At 38.1% G+C, this 20,372-nt stretch overlaps 1 protein-coding gene across 1 annotated transcript in view; it reads left to right on the plus strand.

The window, feature by feature from the left end:
- The window catches only part of LOC124881034 (protein Dok-7-like), a 47,404-nt gene that overhangs the window by 24,642 nt on the left and 2,390 nt on the right, over positions 1-20,372 (plus strand). The window contains exons 9-11 of the mRNA XM_047386519.1: positions 3,491-3,579; positions 5,947-6,016; positions 15,793-15,972. Of these exons, the coding sequence (XP_047242475.1) occupies positions 3,491-3,579; positions 5,947-6,016; positions 15,793-15,972 (339 nt within the window). The remainder of the gene's footprint in view (positions 1-3,490; positions 3,580-5,946; positions 6,017-15,792; positions 15,973-20,372) is intronic.

A 20,372-nucleotide genomic window follows, 5' to 3' on the forward strand; every position in this document is an offset into this window, starting at 1 on the left:
AAAATAGTGTTTATTAACTGTGCTATCTGTGCTAACAAAGTGGGTAGTGATCCCTGTCCCACTGTTGTGTATCTGTCTTGCTTTACACTGCCTTGCAAAGTTATGCTGTTTAAGTAAATAATGTCCCAGGATAGCCCTTCTACACATTTAATACTACAGGATCGATGTTTTGATCTCCAGCTTTGTCAGGCAGCCTCGGATTGGACCTTGGACAAAAATATGTCTGTTGTACAAGTGTCGAAAATGAGAGACGAAGGACCCAGTATGCAATGTTACTTAAATCCTTGCATTGTTATGCAGGCTCTCTGTCTGCGCTGATGAAGATTGTCTCCCCTCAGTAGACTAAATTCTTGAAGTTGCTGCCATGGCTGGGCAGTTGGACTTATTTTCTGGTTAATTCAGCAACTATGTGACTATTATAGTATGTGTATATAGCAATGGACTTATTATGGATTATAGTTATGTATCCTGAAAATATGCATATTTTTATAACTTCTGTCAGTGTCAGTATCATCTGTGTTGGTCGTCTGTCCAGTTTGGGTCAAATATAAACCCTTTCTTAACCTTTTATAAAGAGTCTCCATATTATAAACGTAATAGTAGCAATATGTCTTGTGCATGTGCAAGAAACAAGACTAAACTCATTCTGAACTATCGTGCATATTGAATGTTTTAAACAGCATGTGTGGAGTTCTCTTTGTCCCTTATATAGTGAGATTCTGCTCTCCAGGTGTGTTTGACCTTACATATTTTCATCTCTTTCTGGCTTTGGTTTACAAAACAGATTACACAGAACATGAAGATTGTTATTACTATTACTGTGTATTAAAGCATATACAATCATGTGGACAAACACCCTATAACATCTTGTGTTTTCTAACATATTAAGACATATAGATATTTAAATATAAATAAAAAAGACCTTTTAAAATGTGTCTTAATTGTAGTAAAAATGCTAATTTAGGTGAGGAATAAACTAGGACTCCTCCACATGTATTTCCTTTCAATGACAATTAAGATGACTTAATTGGCGATTAAGATTACACACAAGTATTTCACAACAGTTGCACATAATGAGAACATTAACAGAGCAGAGGATATTGCTGGGATAAACCAAATGCAGCATTTCAGGATAATAAACTCTTAGCAACTGTGAAACATGCAGGTGGAAGTGTCATGGTTTGATGATGCTTTGCTTCAACATGACCTTACTAGCTCACTATTACATAAAAAAGAGGATGCTTTAGGAAAAATCTAAGACCATCTGTAAAATTAATTAAGGCAGTAATGGACCCTGCAACATGACACTTGCCCAAAACATACCAAGGACTAGCTAAGAATTAAGAAATGGAAAGTCTTGGTGCTGAGTCAAAGCCCAGATCTTGATCTCATTAAGATGCTGTGGGGTGACTTCAAACTTGCTGGACATGCAAGAAACCCTTCAAGTATCTCACAGATGAAAGTGAGGAGTATGGCAAACTTTCCTGAGACGGAGGTCTGAGAAGGTGGCTACAAGAAGTGTCCGGGTGAATCATCACTCTGTAATGCTAATTCCTGCATACAGACCCCTGCTTACCAGAGAAAAAACCCAGTATGAGGGAAGCTGGAACTGAAAACCAACAGACCACTGTAGAGGAGTATGGCGAATGTGTGTCAGCATACATCCAGAAGTGGGTGGAGGATGTCTCTGTGACCAAGATCATCACCTCAAGAGCACATCAGAAACCCTAGATGACAAATGAGGTACGTGCAATGCTAAGGGTACGAAATGCAGCTTTCAAGTGTGGGGACAGAGAGGCCCTCAGGTCAGCAAGAGCCAATCTGAACCATGCCATCAGAACAGCAAAGCGTGCCTATGGTCAAAAAATCCAGGGTTTCTTCCACGACCCGACAAACACCAGACGCATGTGGCAAGGCTGCTCCTTTACTCTGTGAGGACAACATAGACATACTCAATAATTACTTTGGTGGGTTTGAAGCCCTCAACTATATTCCTGTGAGGAAATCCACCCCCCACCCAGATAAACTGGCCCTGAGACCTGAGACAGCTGATGTCTGGGGGGCATCGAGAAGATTTAACGTATGAAAAGCAGTGAGCCCTGATAACATACCGGGACGACTGCTCAAGGAGGGTGTAGACCAGCTGGCTTCAGTCCTAACGGACATATGTAACACCTCGCTGACCTATGCTGTCGTCCCATCCTGTTTCAAGACTGCCACCATCATACCAGTGCCCAGAAAAACAACTATTTCATCACTCAGTGATTACCACCCTGTCACACTCAACCCCATCATGATGAAGTGCTTCGAGAGGCTGGTGAAGGACCACATCATCTCCAAACTGCCCCCTCTTTTGATCTGCTCCAGTTTGCTTATTGCTCCAACCGCTCCACAGAGGATGCTGCTCCCTCCACGCTCCAACGGAGCCTGGCTCCCTCAGCACCGGCTCCCCCCGGGGCTACATACTTAGCCCTCTGCTCTTCACCTTGAAAACCCATGACTACCGTTCCAGGTTCAGAACAAATCATAGCATTAAGTATGTGGACGACATCAGGGACAACAACGAACTGGCCCACAGAGAGGAGATGAAACACCTGGTGGACATGTGAAACAAACAATCTAATCCTGACTGTCAACCAAACAAAAGAGATTGTTGTTGACTTCAAGAAAAATCAGCCAAGTCACACCCTCCTCCTCATTAATTCATCAGGTTCTGCAGTTTCAAATGTAGAAAAACCAAATTCACAACAGTTTCATCCCCCACATCATATGAATGATAAATTCCCAATAATCCCCCCTTCCCATACATACACTAGTCACTTTACATGGTCACTGTGAACTCTGTTACATTACATCCTGCTGGTACAGATACTTGGACTAATATTGTCTATCATATATGTTTTTCTGTACATATTTTTTTATCAATTTATTTTTTGCCGCATTCCTTCGTGTTATTCTGCCTGCAATATATATATATATATATATATATATATATATATATATATACGCTCAAATGTACATTGTGAATGTGCAGTTGAATGACAATAAAGTCTAAAGTTCTACTCTAGCTATGAGAGGGTAGGGTGTCCTAACTTTTTCCTCAAAAAAAAACAAGGTTCACTTTTGGTATTTATCTGTAGTTGAATATCTTTCCTTTCCAGACATAAATAAAAAAGATTAGAATGTTAATCTGGGAAAGTTATTTAGAAAGAGCATATTATTATAATGGGGTGTCCTAATTTATTCAACTGACTGTATCTTAGCAAAATAATTCCCGATAAATAGCTGTAAATCCATAAAATTTAACTAAGCTGTAGTGCTTATTGTATTTGGGATTTTCACCAAAATGTGTGAAAGACAATTAATTTAGAATTTAGGGCCTTTTGTTAGATCTACTAAAGGGGTATAAATCATTTTATTTAAAAGAAACAATACTTTGTCTGCATGGTGTCATTTAAAAAAAACAAACCATTTACTTCTGTCCTGACAGAGAAAAAGTTTAATAGTAAAGAAGAACAGCGGAGAGCTGATCCTGCTTATGAGATCATGGAGAGTCGTGCGCCGGAGAAACACCCAGAGGTAGGTCCATCCAATGCACTTTAACCCGCTATATGTTATCAGCTGTTCACACACTTTGACTGTGTAACTGTGTGATGTAAAACATCAAGCTGGATCCCCTGTAAGTTCATTATTACCGGGTATAAGTCTTAAATCTCAAATTCAGGAAGACGAATTTAAGTTTTCAACATTTTGTTGTTTTAAATGTAGTAATTTTTAGTTTATCTTTCTGTGTGTGTAATAAAATAAAATATTCAGGATTTTGTATTTGGTTTGTTTCTTGTTATACGGCTTATGTGATGGTGAGCCTAAGTAATTTCAATTAATCCCATAACATGCATGTTACAATATGTGTTGCCTTATGTATTAACCTAAATGCTCTTTAGTTGACATACGGTTTTCAATTACTTTCATTGCCAAACATAGAAGCCTTCATGAAGTCACTTAAACACAACTGTTTAGCTATGATATTTTTTAACATTTTCTTTGTATACAACCTACATTTATTACCTAAATAGGTCATAAAGTGAAAATATAGGTGCAGTGATTTATAAAAAAAAAAATTACCATTTGCTTCCACCCTGACTGAGAGGATCAGCCAGCGACGGCTTCATGCATTCACTATTCATTTGCAGTTTGGAGGCAGAAGGGCTTTCACTGCAGCTGGGAAGGACTGTTGTGCTTTGGGGTGGGAAAGGGGCCTTCGACAGAGGAAGAACGTCACATGCTTTCAGGTCAGAGCCACTGAAAGTCTCCAATAACACTACAAAAAGTTAATGGTTTTTTTGTTTTTTTAAAGGTATTGCTAGAGGAGTTTGAAAACTTGCTAAATTATAGTTGCAAAATTGCTACATTGACAACAACACAAACAAGCTGGTCTAAACACAGTGCACAGAGCCGGTCAAATGGCACATACAGACAGGAATGTGCAACAACCAATACAGTCTATCTTTTAGGGTTGTCAAAACAAATGGTATTAGGTTAAAAAATGATTATTTAAAATACTCATTTAGATCAAATTCAATTCAAACTGATTGATTTTCACCTCCCCGAATTGGCGCAATTTCACACCACAGCGTTGCAGACATACAGAGACTCAGCCCCTCCCCTCCCTTGCAGAGACTTGTCTGAACAATAGTGGCTGAGAATCAAACACTGAGCTGCTGCTGGATGTTTAAAACTCTGGTTAGATGGCAAACAGGTTGAGAGAGGAGCCTTTGATACTACCTTCAGTTGAAAAGGCAAAAGTGTTGTGGAGAGGTATTTGCCTCCTCTGGTTTGTACTGTTGCACCTGGAATCTTGTTGACAAGGTAAATAAAAAAATGTTTTATGGGACAGATCCTTGTTTACACTGTAAAAAAAACTACTTTTATATTTACACTGCAAAAATATACAAGTTCCAATTATTTGTATATTTGAATCCAATGTATATACCCACAGACAATATAAAACTTCTACTGGATGTTATCTTGGTTTTTTTTTCTAAATGGATGATGAATTACCAACAACTTTATGGTTTTGCCCTAATAAATACATTGAAAGTATTGTCATACTGTAAATTAGTCATTTTCTGCTCTTTATAGAAAAAACTCTATGCCTTCAAAAAAAAGGTTGCAGTGGCATCAAAAACAGTACGAGTATTGAGTATTTTTCATATTATCAGTATCCAGTTGAAAGTTTTGTATAATGACAACCATGAAATTTGATTTCATGACATTTGGCCATGTAAATTGCAGCTACACAGTTCACTGGGGTTAAAACTAACAACTAGGTGTTAAGTCTTTCAGGGACTAGGATAACTTTTCAACATTATCTGATAGAAGTCGCTCTGAAGCTCTGAAGTCAATAAAGAAAATTAAGCCCAATTAATATGTTTCGGCTTAACTGTACACAAATAATACATACACACTAATTCATTAAAAAATATAATAATGTTTCATAAACTGGCAGTGATGATTTGGCTCAGATAAAAGCTCCTAATTGAAAAAACTGCATCTTATGTTCTGGACTTGGTTATAATGGTGGCCAAAGAAAGATATGTCTTTGTGAGCATGGTCCATCCCATGGCTTCCCACTGAAGCTGAAATGGCTGTGGTCCTTGAGCAATTTTCCCAGCACGGTTGCTGTTGGTATCTGGTATTAAAGGGCTGCAGTCTGAAAAAAGCTGTTACACTTAGATAATAACACCTCAGACTGGGTTTCTACAAGTGAGACATGGCTCTGAGCTCTCAATAAATCCTGCCTGTCCACTCTGTCTGTAAATCCTCCTGACATGTCCACTGAGTAGAAAAAGATGTAGAAAATCACACTTATGTAATGAATTTATGTACTTGGTATGGTAACTCACTGCCGTTGTTTTGAAAAGTGCTCACTTTTCTGTGTTTCAGGCTGAAGAGAAAAGCAAATATGAGCTAATGGGCAGCTACAGCCAGCAGACGTTCCTCCAAGAGGCTGAAGGTGAGTGAAACCAACTTTATTTGGTGACTATAACCAGGTAGGCTTTTATTTCATTTGCTTTGATCCAGTCATCCTGAAACATATGGAAATCAGACTTGTTTTACATGTTTTAGTAATTTTAAGTTAACTAAACATTTTAAGTGATGCATTACTCAGGCTTCCTAAAATAGCCCCAAACCACTTACTGATAGTGAAATACATTGATGATTCACTCACTTAAATGAGACGTGCTTTAAATCTTCACCTGTTGCTTGGTGTGCATGAATTGAAATGAGTCTATTGAAATAACTCAGTCTGTAAAAGCAGACTAACAGATGGCGTAACATCTCTGAGGAGGGAGGACGATCCACGCTGTAATTTACTTTATTCAGACAAATGGACCAAATGAACTACACCATTGATGAAAATTGGTTTTGCTAATTGCAACAAATTGCAAATTGTACCTGTAACTATTATGATTTGCAGCTGCATCAGAGTTTACAGAGAAAATGTTTTTTATTTAAACATTTGGTCAAATGTGAAACTATTAACTGTTTGAAGGTTTGCTTTAAGAAATCAGTCTTTGTAGCTCAGAGAAAATATGTGTGTTACGAATTCAGGAACCCTTTTCCAGGAACCTGCGTTGTTTTCTGGAAAGATGCACTGAGATATTGGCTTGTGACAGGAATTGACTCATTTTCAGCCTTCAGACTGGTGAATGGTTGGTTGGGTGTATGTGTAGAAAAAACATACACACCCAAGCACCAACACACAAATAATCCAAATGGTTGAATTTCATACAAACACAGGTTACTATTACTACATTGTGGCCTGAATTTGAGTGCTGTTCTTATGGTTTTTCATAGTTCCTAAAGAGAAACTGAAATTGACTCAGAGCACCAGGTCAAATCTAACAAAAACCAGCAGCCGGAAATTTACAACAAAGGTCTGATTTTCTTTTAGTAGTTCTCTTTACTTTGCCTTCTCTGTTTTAAGGCATCTACCAAGGTAACCGCAGGTTGCCTGGGTAGAAATCTACTCCAGGTATACGGTATTCTTGGGGAGGTAGTACTTTTTATGTTACCCTAATCCCCTCGGGTGGAGCTTTGTGGAGGGATGCTGCTAACCTTTACAGATTGGTTAAATGTTGTGGGTTTGCATTTCATTCATCTCAGTTTAAATTCATTTAAAACTTATCATGTAGGGTCTGTGTACAAACAGTTGGATATTCATGATAATAGAAAATAATTAGCCTTATTTGACAAGTTTTTCCTGTTTAGGGTCAGTTCGGAATACCAAAATAATTTATATTTGCTAAATGAAAGACTAACAAGATGAAAATTTTTTATTTTACTCTGTTCGAATTCAAAAGTCTGTCTAGATGTTCTTAGTATCTTGTATCTTAAACCACTTTGTTACTTGCGTGATGATATGCTTAGGGTCATTGTTGATTTGGAAGACTCATTTGTGCCCAAGCTTTAACTTCCTAGATGATCTTGAGTTCTTTCCTTGTGATACCATTTATTTTGTTGAGTGCACCAGTCTCTCCTGCAGCAAATCCCCCCGGCAATATGATACCACCACCACCATACGCCACAGCTGCGATGCTATTATCAGGATTGTATGTTTCCCCCTTTTTCCTTCTGGTGTAACAATGGCAGTCATGGCCAAACACTTGAAATGCAATTACCTCAGACCAAAGGGCATGTTTCTTTAAACAAATACAATTGTTATGTGTATTGTGGCTTTTTAATCGTGCTTTTGGAATAATGGCTTCTTCCTCTCTTAGTCGCCTTTCATTAACTACTATTACTACTCTTGTTAAGATAATATCACATATTGATATAGTATTAATTTTGTAGCAGTAATAGTTAGGTAATGGATTTCATCATAATACTTGCCATAGGCAGGGGAGGGGAAGCACACGTCAGAAATTGTATGATAGCAGAGGTTTTGAATCTGCAACATTTTTTAAAAGCTTGCACCTTCCCACCAGAAAGCGGCTCATGTCTATTGTTAAAGTATCCCGATGAATTCTTCGAGCCAAATAAAGGAGCTCTAAGACAAATAATTTATTTTAAAAAATCAAAGCGTGGTATAAACATAACAAAGGGAGTTGTTAAATGAATTAGTCATGTTTGGTTAAAATTGGACTCGTGGATTGTTGTTAACTGTATTTTCCAAATATAGAAAAGCTAGAAATATTCTAGCAACAAGGTGGTTTTCTTTGTTACTGTATAAGTAATGACATTTTAAGATTACGCAGTAATGAGAACAGCCACTCTTCATTTTAAAGCTGCCATGAACCTCTCAGTCCACATCCTGATTTCGTTTCCTTGCTTTAACCTCACAAGAGTTTTCTGTTCTTCCAAACGGTCCATTTCAAGCTCTTATATAATAAATGTTGAGAAACAGTGACTGATTTTCTTTTAGCAGCTTTTCAGCAGAGTTTACATTTAAGACTGTGTGACAACATAATACTGTTTTTCTTTGTCATCATGATTACATTAAATGCAACATACATCTCTATTACGACCTCTTGAAGAGTGTATCTCCCTTCAGAGTAGCAGCAAGTTTTTGATTTTACTTTAGTTCAATTTTTATCCTCAATGTCATCTACAGTGCCTTGCGAAATTACCCGGCCCCCTTGAACTGGTCAACCTCTTGCCACATTTCAGGCTTCAAACATAAAGATATAAAATTCAAATTTTTTGTGAAGAATCAACAACAAGTGGGACACAATCGTGAAGTGGAATTAAATTTATTGGATGTGTCAAACTTGTTTAACAAATAAAAAACTGAAAATTGGGGCGTGCAATATTATTCGGCCCCTTTACTTTCAGTGCAGCAAACTCACTCCAGAAGTTCAGTGAGGATCTCTGAATGATCCAATGTTGTCCCAAATGACTGATGATGATAAATAGAATCCACCTGTGTGTAATCAGGTCTCCGTATAAATGCACCTGCTCTGTGATAGTCTCAGGGTTCTGTTCAAAGCGCAGAGAGCATCGTGAAGACCAAGGAACACACCAGAAATGTTCTAAAAGCACAATTTTGGATATATTCTTGTGAACTTGGCAAGCAAAGATATTTTAGAAACACGAATGCCTTGTTTCTATTGAAGTTTATTAATTTTTTTGAACAAGTTTATGACTTAGAATGATAAACATAAGTTGCAATTTTTCCAAGGTTTTGTTATAACTGTGCAGAAATCTTCACAGCTCCAGTTGATCCTGTAGCCTTGTTGACATCTGTGCTCTAGATTTGTATAAATTTAATTAAAAACAATTTAACGAGCTGGTGTATAACTTTCTTTGAAGACTACCACCAACACACAAGTCAAATTTACTAAATTTAATAAATTAAAATTTAAGTACTTTGACTAAAGATAGTTTCATCTACAGTACCCAAGGACTTGTAAGAATGTGTGATCACATTTTGATAATTGGAACCTTTTAGCATGTTAATTATTTATTTCATTTTTAATTTTTTAGTAAATATCATAAAACAGTATTTTAGTTCTGTTAGTTAAAGTATATAAACAGTTTATCACCACTGCAAGGTGCCAGAAGATCTTAAGAATCCCTGTTAATATCCATAATGCTTGAAAAAACAGCCCCTTGCAGGAGTATTCACAACCTTTTCACATTTTCTAATGTTAGCCAAAAACCTCAATGTGTTTTGTCAGGATTAAATGTGATAGACCAACACAAGGTAGTGCATAACTGTGAAGTGGAAGGGAAACTATGTATGGTTTTCATTGTTTTTTTTTTTAGAAAAACAAAATCTTAAGAGTGGTATCGTTTATATGTATGTAACCCCTTTTATTCTGGTTCCCCTTGAACCGGAATGAACGCATGGTGTTCCCCCTACTATTAACTGACAGGCCATGCAAGGTGAATTTTAATTAGAGAAGCAGCCTAGAGGCCCATAGTACCTCTGGTGGAGTTGCAGAAATCCCTACTCAGGTGGGAGAATTTGTTGACAGCCTGTAGCTATTAGTTGCTCATTCCACAAATCAGGCCCTTAAAAGAAAAGCAATTGATGAAAGAAAGCCAAGAAGGAGTCCGGGATGCCACAAGTGGTGGAGGGGACCCAGAAAACATGTAGAAGAAGGTGTTCTTGCTGGATGTGAACAAAACCAAACATTTTAACCTACAGGCAAAACAGTTTTTGTGACTGAAAACTAAAATATCACCCTGAACACATCATGGTGGTGGAAGCATCATGCTGTGGGGATGCTTTTAATTACTAAGGACAGGGAGACTGGTCAGAGGTAATGGTAAGATGGGTGGTGGTACATAAAGGCCAAAACAAATGCGTTCCACACTTTTCTGATTTTCATTTGTGGTCAAATTGTAAAACCATGCATCGTATCCATTCCACTTCTCAAATATCCACCACTTTGTGTCAGCCTGTCACGTACAATCCTGAAATGTGTAGCTTGTGGTTTTAATGTGACAAAATGTGAAAATGTAAGGGGTTTGTATACTTTTAAAAGGCACAGTAGTTTGTTGATTGTATGAAAAACCTTTACAATATATGTGACTCTGACATCTGCATGCTTACTGCCATAATCAAAGTTATCTTGTGAAGTGATTTTATTTTGTAAAACATAATAGAAACTATTTTAGGAATTTAGAAATTATTTCATCAATGATTTTCCTATAGAATAATTTGTATAACTGTAGTTGCTAAGCAAAAGTTAATCTGTTATTATGTTATTATGATTTGTGTTTGGATGTGATTGTGATTTAAAGCACAGACAAAAACTGGCAACTTTATAAGTCTGTATATCTTTTAACGCAATTCACAGCTGTTTTCATTGCGTATATGAGGACCTCTTCTTTCAATATTTGCATTTTATGTAACACCAGAAAATTCAGTTGCATAAGAGCCACTTGTATGTAAAGTAACCAGATGTATTTCTGAACGAGTGCAGTGATGTGTAGCGGGGCGGCTGCGCTGACATGAGGTGAGAGGACAGGTGTCAGCGGACGTTTGGCCACTTTAAGCATCCCACGCGCACATGCCCTCAGTCTAACGCATACCTGCTCCACAAAGCCCCAGCAGCTGCCACAGTCTGTCACCAAACCCATCAGTCATGTTCGGGTACCTTCTCACGCACACACATTGCAGCAGCCTCCATGGCATTTTTCTCATTATCCTGCCTCAGCAGGCAGATAATGGCCGGGGATGAGCAGGAGGTGCTCAGGCCCAGTGGCACAGGTTTGCATGAGGAAGCAGGAAATGTAATTGCAGATTGGGATTTGTTTATCTATTTTCGTCTGATTAAAGGTTAAATAAAAAATAAAAAAATTAAATCCGGCTACTTGTGTAAACCCGTGTTGTGTGGATTGAGAAGCATGTAAATTTAAAATAATTTTCTGACTTTCTTCTGGTCTATCTTAATTTTCTGACTTCTTGGAGTGAACAGAGAAGTCACATAGAGTGTTGAACTGGGCATGCAGATACAATTTTGCACTGTGAAGTTTGGAAAAACGCATATTTAAATCTTGATAAAGTTTGGAAAAAACTATCAAATATAATCGTATGTTTAAGTCTTATTTTGGACACTCAAATTTCACCACATATCACAAACTTTCAGAGTGCATAGTTTATGAACAGTATAGAAATGTGCTCATTTCTTAAAATGTTTATGGATTATTTCCACAGTGACAATAATATTTATTTGATTACACTAGTGGCCTTCATTCAAACAAGAAACAGTATTCAGTCTCAACTTCATACTGATCAGATCCCTGAACCACCTTAACTTACTTGACGGCTCTACTCCAAGCTCTCCCTAAACGATGGAGCTTCTCACCCGGTCTCTGACAGAAGCAGAGCCCAGACCCCAAGTCTGTCCATCTTCTGCTCCATTCTGCAATCAGTCCTAAAACAGACTACAGGAAAACAGCAAGGTGTATGCAAGGACTGGATATCATCCCTGGTACCCTATACTCCCGTAGAACCCTATATATCTCAAAGGACGTGGCTGCAAGCTTTCTCCAGATCCACGAAACACATGTGGACTGTGATGATAAAGATCTGGTCGAGTCTTCCAAGACCAGGATGAAAGCCACAGTGCTTCCCCTGAATCCAAGGTCCAACAATTGCTTAAAACCTCATTTCCAGCATCCTACAGTAAACCTTCCCATACATTGACACAACCACGTGGTAAAGATGTCTGCCGACCTCAAAGACAAAGCTGTCAATGAGTCTTCGTATGAGGGTTTTAACTGTAAGTTTGGACCACTGAGCTCCAACAGGTTCTGCCTCTAACATCCCCCATGGAGGCTCTGCAAAGTTTATTATGAAAAAAGTCCCCCAGCCATACTGCTGTGGGCAACCCAATGTTCTAATGGTAGCCATTATAAAACACCACACTCCTTCGAGGGCTGCTTGCTGTCTGATCAATTAGGTTAGACGTTTGCCAAAGGCTGTACCCACCGAGATTCTGCTGGCGTCTAATGGCCTCTCACTGATCGTAACTGTCCCCTGGGGTTGGTGCTACTGAGCTGTGGGTGATGGCCTCTGCTTGCTGCCATTCAGGAGGAGTCACTGAAATAGAGGGCGTCACATGCTTCTATTTTCTCAGCACAAACTGTATTTTATCTATTCTGAGCTTTAACACACATTTGAATTTGTGTCTGCAGAAATGCTAGGTCTTTTCTACACAACCACAAATAGATATGTGCATTTTAAGTGATCGTGCGATATATTGCTAAAAGTGTTTTGTATAAGGCAGGTGTTCCAAGCACTTCCCTGTCCACAGGTGTAAAACATTCAGCTCCTAGGCCGGAAGACTGCTTCTATAAACATTTTTAAAAAATTGGTTCATGATAGGATCCTCCCTTTGCAGTAAATCCAGCAGTGGATTTTATTAGCAACTAAATATTCCACAGTCACCTTTTAGGTGGGTTGTAACCAAACTGAAGCAATTTGAAATGAAATTACCACAGAATGGTTTCAGCCGATGCTGAGATGTATAGTGTGCAAAGGTCAACAACTTTCTGCAGTCATCAGTAACAGAGGGTAAACTTCATGTGGCCTTCAGATTATCTCAACAATAGTGCATAGAGGGATTCATGGAATGGGTTTCCATGGTCAACCTGCTGCACCCGAGTCTTACATCAGCAAGTGCAATGCAAAGTGTTGGATGTAATTGTGTAAAGCACGTCACATCTGAACCCTGATGAATCATATCTTTCTATCTTGTGGCCCAGTGGGTTGTGTTTGGCTGTTGCCAGGGGATTGGCACCTGCATGACTGTACTGTATCAAGTACAAAGTTTATCGCAGAAAGAATTATGATGGGGGGCTTTTATTCAGGAGTTTGTCTCAGCTCTTTAGTTTCAGTGAAAGGAAGTCTTGAACAAGTGTGGGATGAATTGGGGTGGAGACAGCGAGCCAAGGTTATTGTCTGACCTCTTTTGGAAGAATGGTCAGATATTCCCTTTAACACATAAGCTGGTAAGCCTTTTGAATAGTCTTCTCAGAAAGGTTTAAACTGTTATAACTGCAGAGGGTGTGCCAACATCAATTTAAACGCTTTGAGTTAAGAATGAGATGACACAAAATATGTTTGTGAAGGCAGACGAGTGAATTCTTCTGCAATATATGTGACACCTATGTTTTTTTTTTACACTTTTACCCTAAACTGCTTGTAACAGCAATCAATTTCTTTTTAAAGCTCAGAATAGTAATATGTACAGGTATATAAAAAAAACACCACCAAGAAAATGTTTTTATTTTACTGTTCCTTTGGTTTAAAGCCCCTTTAATACGATGTCCAAGACAGAGCTGGAGGGACTGAACCTCATACTCCGGTTTCTCCAAAATGTAAGACGGTACTGCCCCTCCCCCACCTGTTTCTGTGCACTGAAAGCAAAGCTACTAGATTTCTCTGGGTTACAAGAAACTCCAACTTGGCTGTTAGAACTGTTTACGAGAAGGTAGAACATTTCTAAAACTAAAGATGGCCTTAAGGGGAAAATGGGAAAACAAGGTCAGAAAGACAAGGATGACACATAATTTTTGCACCCACAAAAATCCAATGGATTAAAGGAGTATGATCGTCTAATTGATTTCTTCAGTTCAAACTGAGGAGACTTTTAGATGAGAGGAAGTCCATTAGCCTTGTATTTAAGCATCTAGAACTGTCTAATGTCTCTACGAGGTATTCTCTGTACCTGGTGTTCTTACCTAAGTCCCAGCTGACGTGATGCCATCGCTTATGCCTGTACAACAGGCACTACGCTGGTGCCTGCTGTGTAGACATGCCAGCTCCTTGGAAACCGAATCCTTTGCATACCCGTTACTGCTGTGCCTGTGTACCAAATTATGTTCAAATTTGATCATTTAATAAACCCTCCAGTGTTTTTTCCATAATTTAGATATTTGAGGAAAGATATGTATGTATGTATTTAATCCAAATGTATGTTTTTGTTATACTGCTGCTATACTACTGAAGGTTGGCCAGCATTTAATTATTTTTTTCTTTTATGTGTTGTTTTTGTGTAACTTGCATTACAAGATGCACGTGGCTACATAATCCATGCAAAGAGCGGTCTTCTTGGGTTAGATCCAAAAGTGTTGTTTCCTTTCTTATGTTTCTCACTTTCATTTCGATTTCCCCACAATAGTTGCTGCTCAGAGTGCTTTGAATGTGCTTTTTGTCCCTGTAAAGGTTCTTGCTGTGTTTACAGTGTACAGTGATGCAGATGCAGATGTTGAAAAATAATCACAGAGCAAAAACATGCATATACACCAATCAGGCATAACATTATGACCACAAAGAGATTAACTGAATACCACAAATTATCTCTTCGTCATTGCCCCAGTTAGTGGGTGGGATGAAAATAGACTGGTAGTGAATGTCGTGTTTTTTAAGCTGTTGCATTAGAAGCAGGAAAAATGGGCAAGTTCAAGGATTTAAGTGCGTTTGACAAGTTCCAAATTGTAATGCCTATACGACCGGGTCAGAGCATCCCCAAAACTGCAGCTCTTTTGAGGTGTTCCAGTCTGCAGTGTCCTAAACCGCCATTCTACAGAAAGTAATAATCTCGACGCTGCACTGCTTATCCAGCTTGGCCTTAAGGCTCCTAAAGCTGCCTTGCCACTTTAACCCATCCATCATGCATCCTAAATTATGGCGATGACAACTTCCTTTAGTCTACGGTGCACTATAATTTTTGTGTTTGACAGAAAAAAGCTGTTCAGTTAAAATGAATTAAGGGGACATTTTGGCTTTTTGTTCTGCTGACTGCATAGGAGTTAACATGTTCATTTAGGCCTTCCTTTTTTTCTGTAAGAATAAATCTCTTCTCATCTGAATAGAAATAGTCCTTGGTGTTAGTAGAGAAATTACCATGGGCATTGTTTCTAACAGCTTGGATCTTGAGTAAGAAGTAACTAGCAGCATGCCTGAGCCAACAAATGACTAAATGGTGTAACTAAAAGTAAGTAAAATAGTTGAATAAGGACTGCTAATTATGCCTAATTAGACCCTCAGAGCAAATGAACAATGGGGGGTTGGGTGGGTGGGGCGGCTGTCTTGCTTTTGATTAAGTTGACAAAATGACTAGACACACACCATTGCATCAACATGACATTTTAAAGTAAGTGTGCCCATGTGAAACACCTAAGGTTTTATGGAGATTCAACTCCACAGATCTATCTTGTCAGCAAGATAAATCACGTCCTGGATTCAGTTTCCTTGATCAAAACAAGATAAATAAACACAGAAAATGAAGAAGCAACCACCTAAATTAAGTTTATCTTTTGCATTTACAGAGGCAGTGTTTGTTTTCCCTCCAGAGGCTGCGCCTTCTGAGAGACCTCAGAGTGAAAACGTGACATATGTGAATATTCCCATCAGCCCAACGTCTAAGAAACAACTCAACTACATGGAGCTGGAGCTGCAGGACCTGGGCCACAGTACCAGAGGGACTGTCGCACATCTGCCAGCTCAAAGTAAGGATTCATTGGGAATGACCTCTGCGAAATAAGAGGCCTCATCTGAAGAGAGTCTTCAAGCATCACTATTTTGGTTTCTAAGCATCCTGCATATAAAAAGACGCCTCAAAGAAAAGATTTAAGAGTAGAATAATAACTAGGCTAACTTTTCATCAACAAATTACAATACACAACAAAACAGAGAATGCTTGATCAAACTCTCTCCGGGTTTATAGGAATAAATCTTAGGTATGATAAAATGGAAATGAGCAGCAGGTTTGTTGTTTTTTGTGTTTTCCTGTATTTGAAGAAGCACTGCTTCCAACTGTCCATACTGGCTAATTTAGCCAATTTAAACTGGAATTCAAATTTATGGTAGTAAAGCCTAACATTAATAACTAGAGTGACTTCTATGTCTTTAAATATTCCTATTATATGCATAAATGCTTTACTCTGGCTCAAGTTTTAAATATCTATAATTAAAATAACACCAGTTCATACTTTACCTTAAGTTAGTAATATTTTGCAATAAAAGTAGCAACTACATTGAGAGGCTTATATCATGTTTTTATCTTTTCCTTTTCAATTGTTGCTGGGTTCATAGCTTATAGTTTATTTACATCCCAGTCTGAATCTGACAAATGTGTAAAGAAAAATAAATAAAAGTTGTTGAAGAGTGATGACATTGCATGTGAATCAGTGATCTTGGCATTAATACAAAACACAATGACTTCCCAAGTAGTAGTCTCCAACTGTAATGTGAGTTAATAAAGTGAAGATTAACATGGGGATTTGTCCAGTGAGTAAGCGATAGTCAGGAGAAATGTTCTCTGAATATAGCCACTTGGAGACATAATAAACCGGCACTCTAACCAGGCATTAATGAGTACTCTGTGGTGAGTCCAATCTAACTGTAATTCATCACTATGTCGAAATACCGCTGAAAAAAACTATAATTACAAAACTAAATTTCTGGCAGCACTCAGGTAGGTGTTGCTACATCTGATTATTATGGGTAAACATGCATTGGCAACATTTAGAAACAGTGGTTATTTATTCACTAAAAATTACTATAAAGCTACCCAATACATTTTCTTACCTGAGAAACATTAAGCTCAGGAACAATACCTATGATTTTATGTTTCTGAAGGGTCAGGAGAAATATGCCCTCTTAACATGTTTTCTTTCACAAATCTCACCCATTTCCTGCATAGAAGATCTTTAGGGGAAGTAAGAGGGCTAACTTCATCCTTTTCCTGTGCTGCCATGAGTGGCATATTATTGTTCAAAATGTATTTTTTGGCAAGAAAACAATTCATTTTCTGTTTAAAGTAAACTTCACTTGCAGTCTACTGTTGACATACACAGTGTCCACATCCTTATATGGTGAAAGTGATTGTGTTTTAGAGGTGAGGCTCCACAGGCTCTTTTAATGTCCGAAAAGTATTGTAATGATAATTATTATTATTAATTATTAATTGTAAAACAGATAAAAGGATGATACTATTTGTTTCTTGTACCTTAAACATTTTAGGTTTTTCTATTCTAAGATATGATGCAATTTTCTTTTTAAAGTCTATGTTGCATTTTGGAATTTAAAGCTTAAATTTAGTCTTTACATGGTGACATTTTAGACTGCTAATGAAAATATGGTGAAAAGGTTTGTGTATTTAGGCTTTCTGCTAACATTAGTTTGATTTGTAATAATTTCAAAAACGAATGTTTGGGTGAAGTTTCCTGAATGTTTTATCATAACTTTTATCAAAAGTTTAACTGGTCTCTTGGAAGTTTAAAGAGCAACCTAATTTTGTGTTGTCAAAGCTTACATTAATTTAAAAGAAAAAGTTTTGGAGTGCAATAAAAAAGCAATGAGGTCAAACTCTTAGAACTGCCTTGACATTCAGCGAACTGAAGCAGAACATCAGGGATAGAACAGGAAAAGGCAGTCCCTACTGTGGATCAGACAAGACTGCACTGTTTCTGAGGTGGAGGGGCAGTAAGCTTCTGGCCTGAGGTCCCTCCTAAAAAGTGGTGCTGGTGGCAAGTGGTGCTGGTTTCTCTTGGTGCTGCTTTTTAGAGCATAATTATAAAAAGTGTGTAAAGCAGATAAAACCATTTATGGCAACCTCATCTCAAGACATTGATCAGGTCTTGGTTCTGCCTTGGCTGGGCTTCTGCTTGCTGGTTCTGTGGTTGTGCTTTCTCCATTTCTGTCCCAGAACTCAGCTGTTCTCTAGGAGCTAGAACCTCTGGGGAAGAAGTCGTTACGAGTGCCGGATCAGCCAGTCAAAAGTTCTGCTAGCCCGCAATAAGAAGAATAGAAGAAATTCTTTTTGTACCATAATCTCTAAACCAGAGACAGAATAATTTAAACAATCAGAATAGTAGATAAAACCGTTTATATGGGTTGAAGCTGTTTCACATTCAAGCTTTGCTGCATTTAATCATTTCATCAAATAAAAGGAAAAGCTCGCTTTAACCTAGTAACATATTGGTCACCGTTCAAATGTAACTACAGTAATTATGCACAGAATTCCTAAATTGGCAAAATAGGATCATTAATATAGGAGATACTTTAAACACATTCACAGGCATTCAGACGGCACCTTCAGCATAACGTTTCAAATTCAGACCGGATGCAACACCTAATAGTCAGGATATCATTGAGAGAAGAGGTTGTTGTTGCTAATCAAAGAGTCATGAAGAGGCATTTTGAAGGGCCTTGGTGTAAAGCCGTTAATTATATGTGTGTTCATGATCAATAACCTGCACTAAGAAATAAAATAAGTAGAAAAAGTAGAAGTAAAGAGTAGATGTTGGAGGCACTGTACCTTCATGTTTATTTTTCACTGAGAGCAGAAAGCATTCTTATTTCTGATCATTGTCTGAATCCATCTGTTTTTTCAAATCAGGCATTTTCTGCTCAAAACCTGCAGACCGCTCTGAAAGAGCCTACTTACAATAAGCCAGCATGCCAAGATCAAGGCCATATCAGGGGATGATGAAAAGTCATTGTGGGAACATGAATCATCGGTAATTGACTTCAGTCCCATCAGTGTTGCAGGAATCACTGCCTGATGATTGAAACTTTCACTGAAAGACATCTGAGTCCTTGTCACTGGAGACGTAGCAGTGAGCCACAGTTTACTGATGGGTTCAGTCTTATCGAACACGAGATGGGTGGGAGGGCCGAGGTTAATGCCTGATGGCAGCGTTACAGTTTATCTCTCGGCATGCAACCTTATTAATCTGTCACCTGGGAGGAAGGGTGTCCTGCCTCACCTCTGAAGGAGGGTGCATGGGGCACTCAGATCACAGCTGTGAGTTTGTCCTCTCTAATGGGATCATCCTACTGGGACCAGTGAAGACCGGGAGGAGCTAGGTTGGATTTCTTCCACTTTGAGAAGTGAAAACATACAATTGAGGTGTGGAATAGCATCACTTTGCATTAATATTGTGAGTGTAAATGCTAAAGTTGCATCTCTATAAATTTGAATATCATAAAAAGCTTAATCTACTTCAACAATTCTGAAAGTCATATTTTATGAGGATTAATTACATTAATTGTAGCAATTAGGATATAAAAGACAAAGCGTCATTGTAATTTAGCTGAATCATTTGCATATTTCTCTGGTTTGTGTTTGGTAACTGGTTGACATAAAAAGGGGTGGGCAACTGATTATCAGGAGTTAGTGACTGATGGTTAGTAGTTTAATACAGTTTGTACAAAGGGAGAAATTTATATACCAGAGGAAGATATATAATTGGTTAAATGGCGTTTGTACTGGTCTGAAAGCAGTGTCAGTTGTTTTACAGGACTCAAACTACATGTCTAATGGTCCAAATCTGATTTCTAGATAGAGACAAAATACACAAAATACACTTTATGCAGACAATTGTTTTATTGTGATTGTAAACTGCTCTAATTTTTCACAGAAATGTCTAATTTTGTAAAGAATTTTAACTTGACCAATTAAATAACCTTTAATACCTAAAAAATATTGATGATTGTTTAATAACCTTTATTTGTCCAAGTTAGTCCTGTACCTGCTATGAACTGTGAGGGGTAATAGGAAATTCAGGAATGAGTGTGAAGTTGTGATATGATCGTGAGGATACCTGCAGAAGCAGCAGAGGTACCGCATGACCTTCCACAGTCCGTTTGATCCAAGAAATAGTTTGCTCTGCAGAATCTCTTGCAATTAACACGTTGAAGATGTAGCACAGCAACCCTGCTTATATTTTAAACACTGAATGGGTTTTAAAAGCCTACATGACAATTGTGACCGTTGGGGACACATCTTACGCAATACAAGGTGAATGTTAAACGTTGTAAGCTACGTCTGTTTGATTTTGAAATCCCAGCTAGATGTTCTGAAAACGCACAGGGCCCACTGGATCGACTTGTATAATATGAA

This window comes from Girardinichthys multiradiatus, chromosome 14 (genome assembly GCF_021462225.1).
Source record: "Girardinichthys multiradiatus isolate DD_20200921_A chromosome 14, DD_fGirMul_XY1, whole genome shotgun sequence".
In the NCBI taxonomy this organism is placed as follows: domain Eukaryota; kingdom Metazoa; phylum Chordata; class Actinopteri; order Cyprinodontiformes; family Goodeidae; genus Girardinichthys; species Girardinichthys multiradiatus.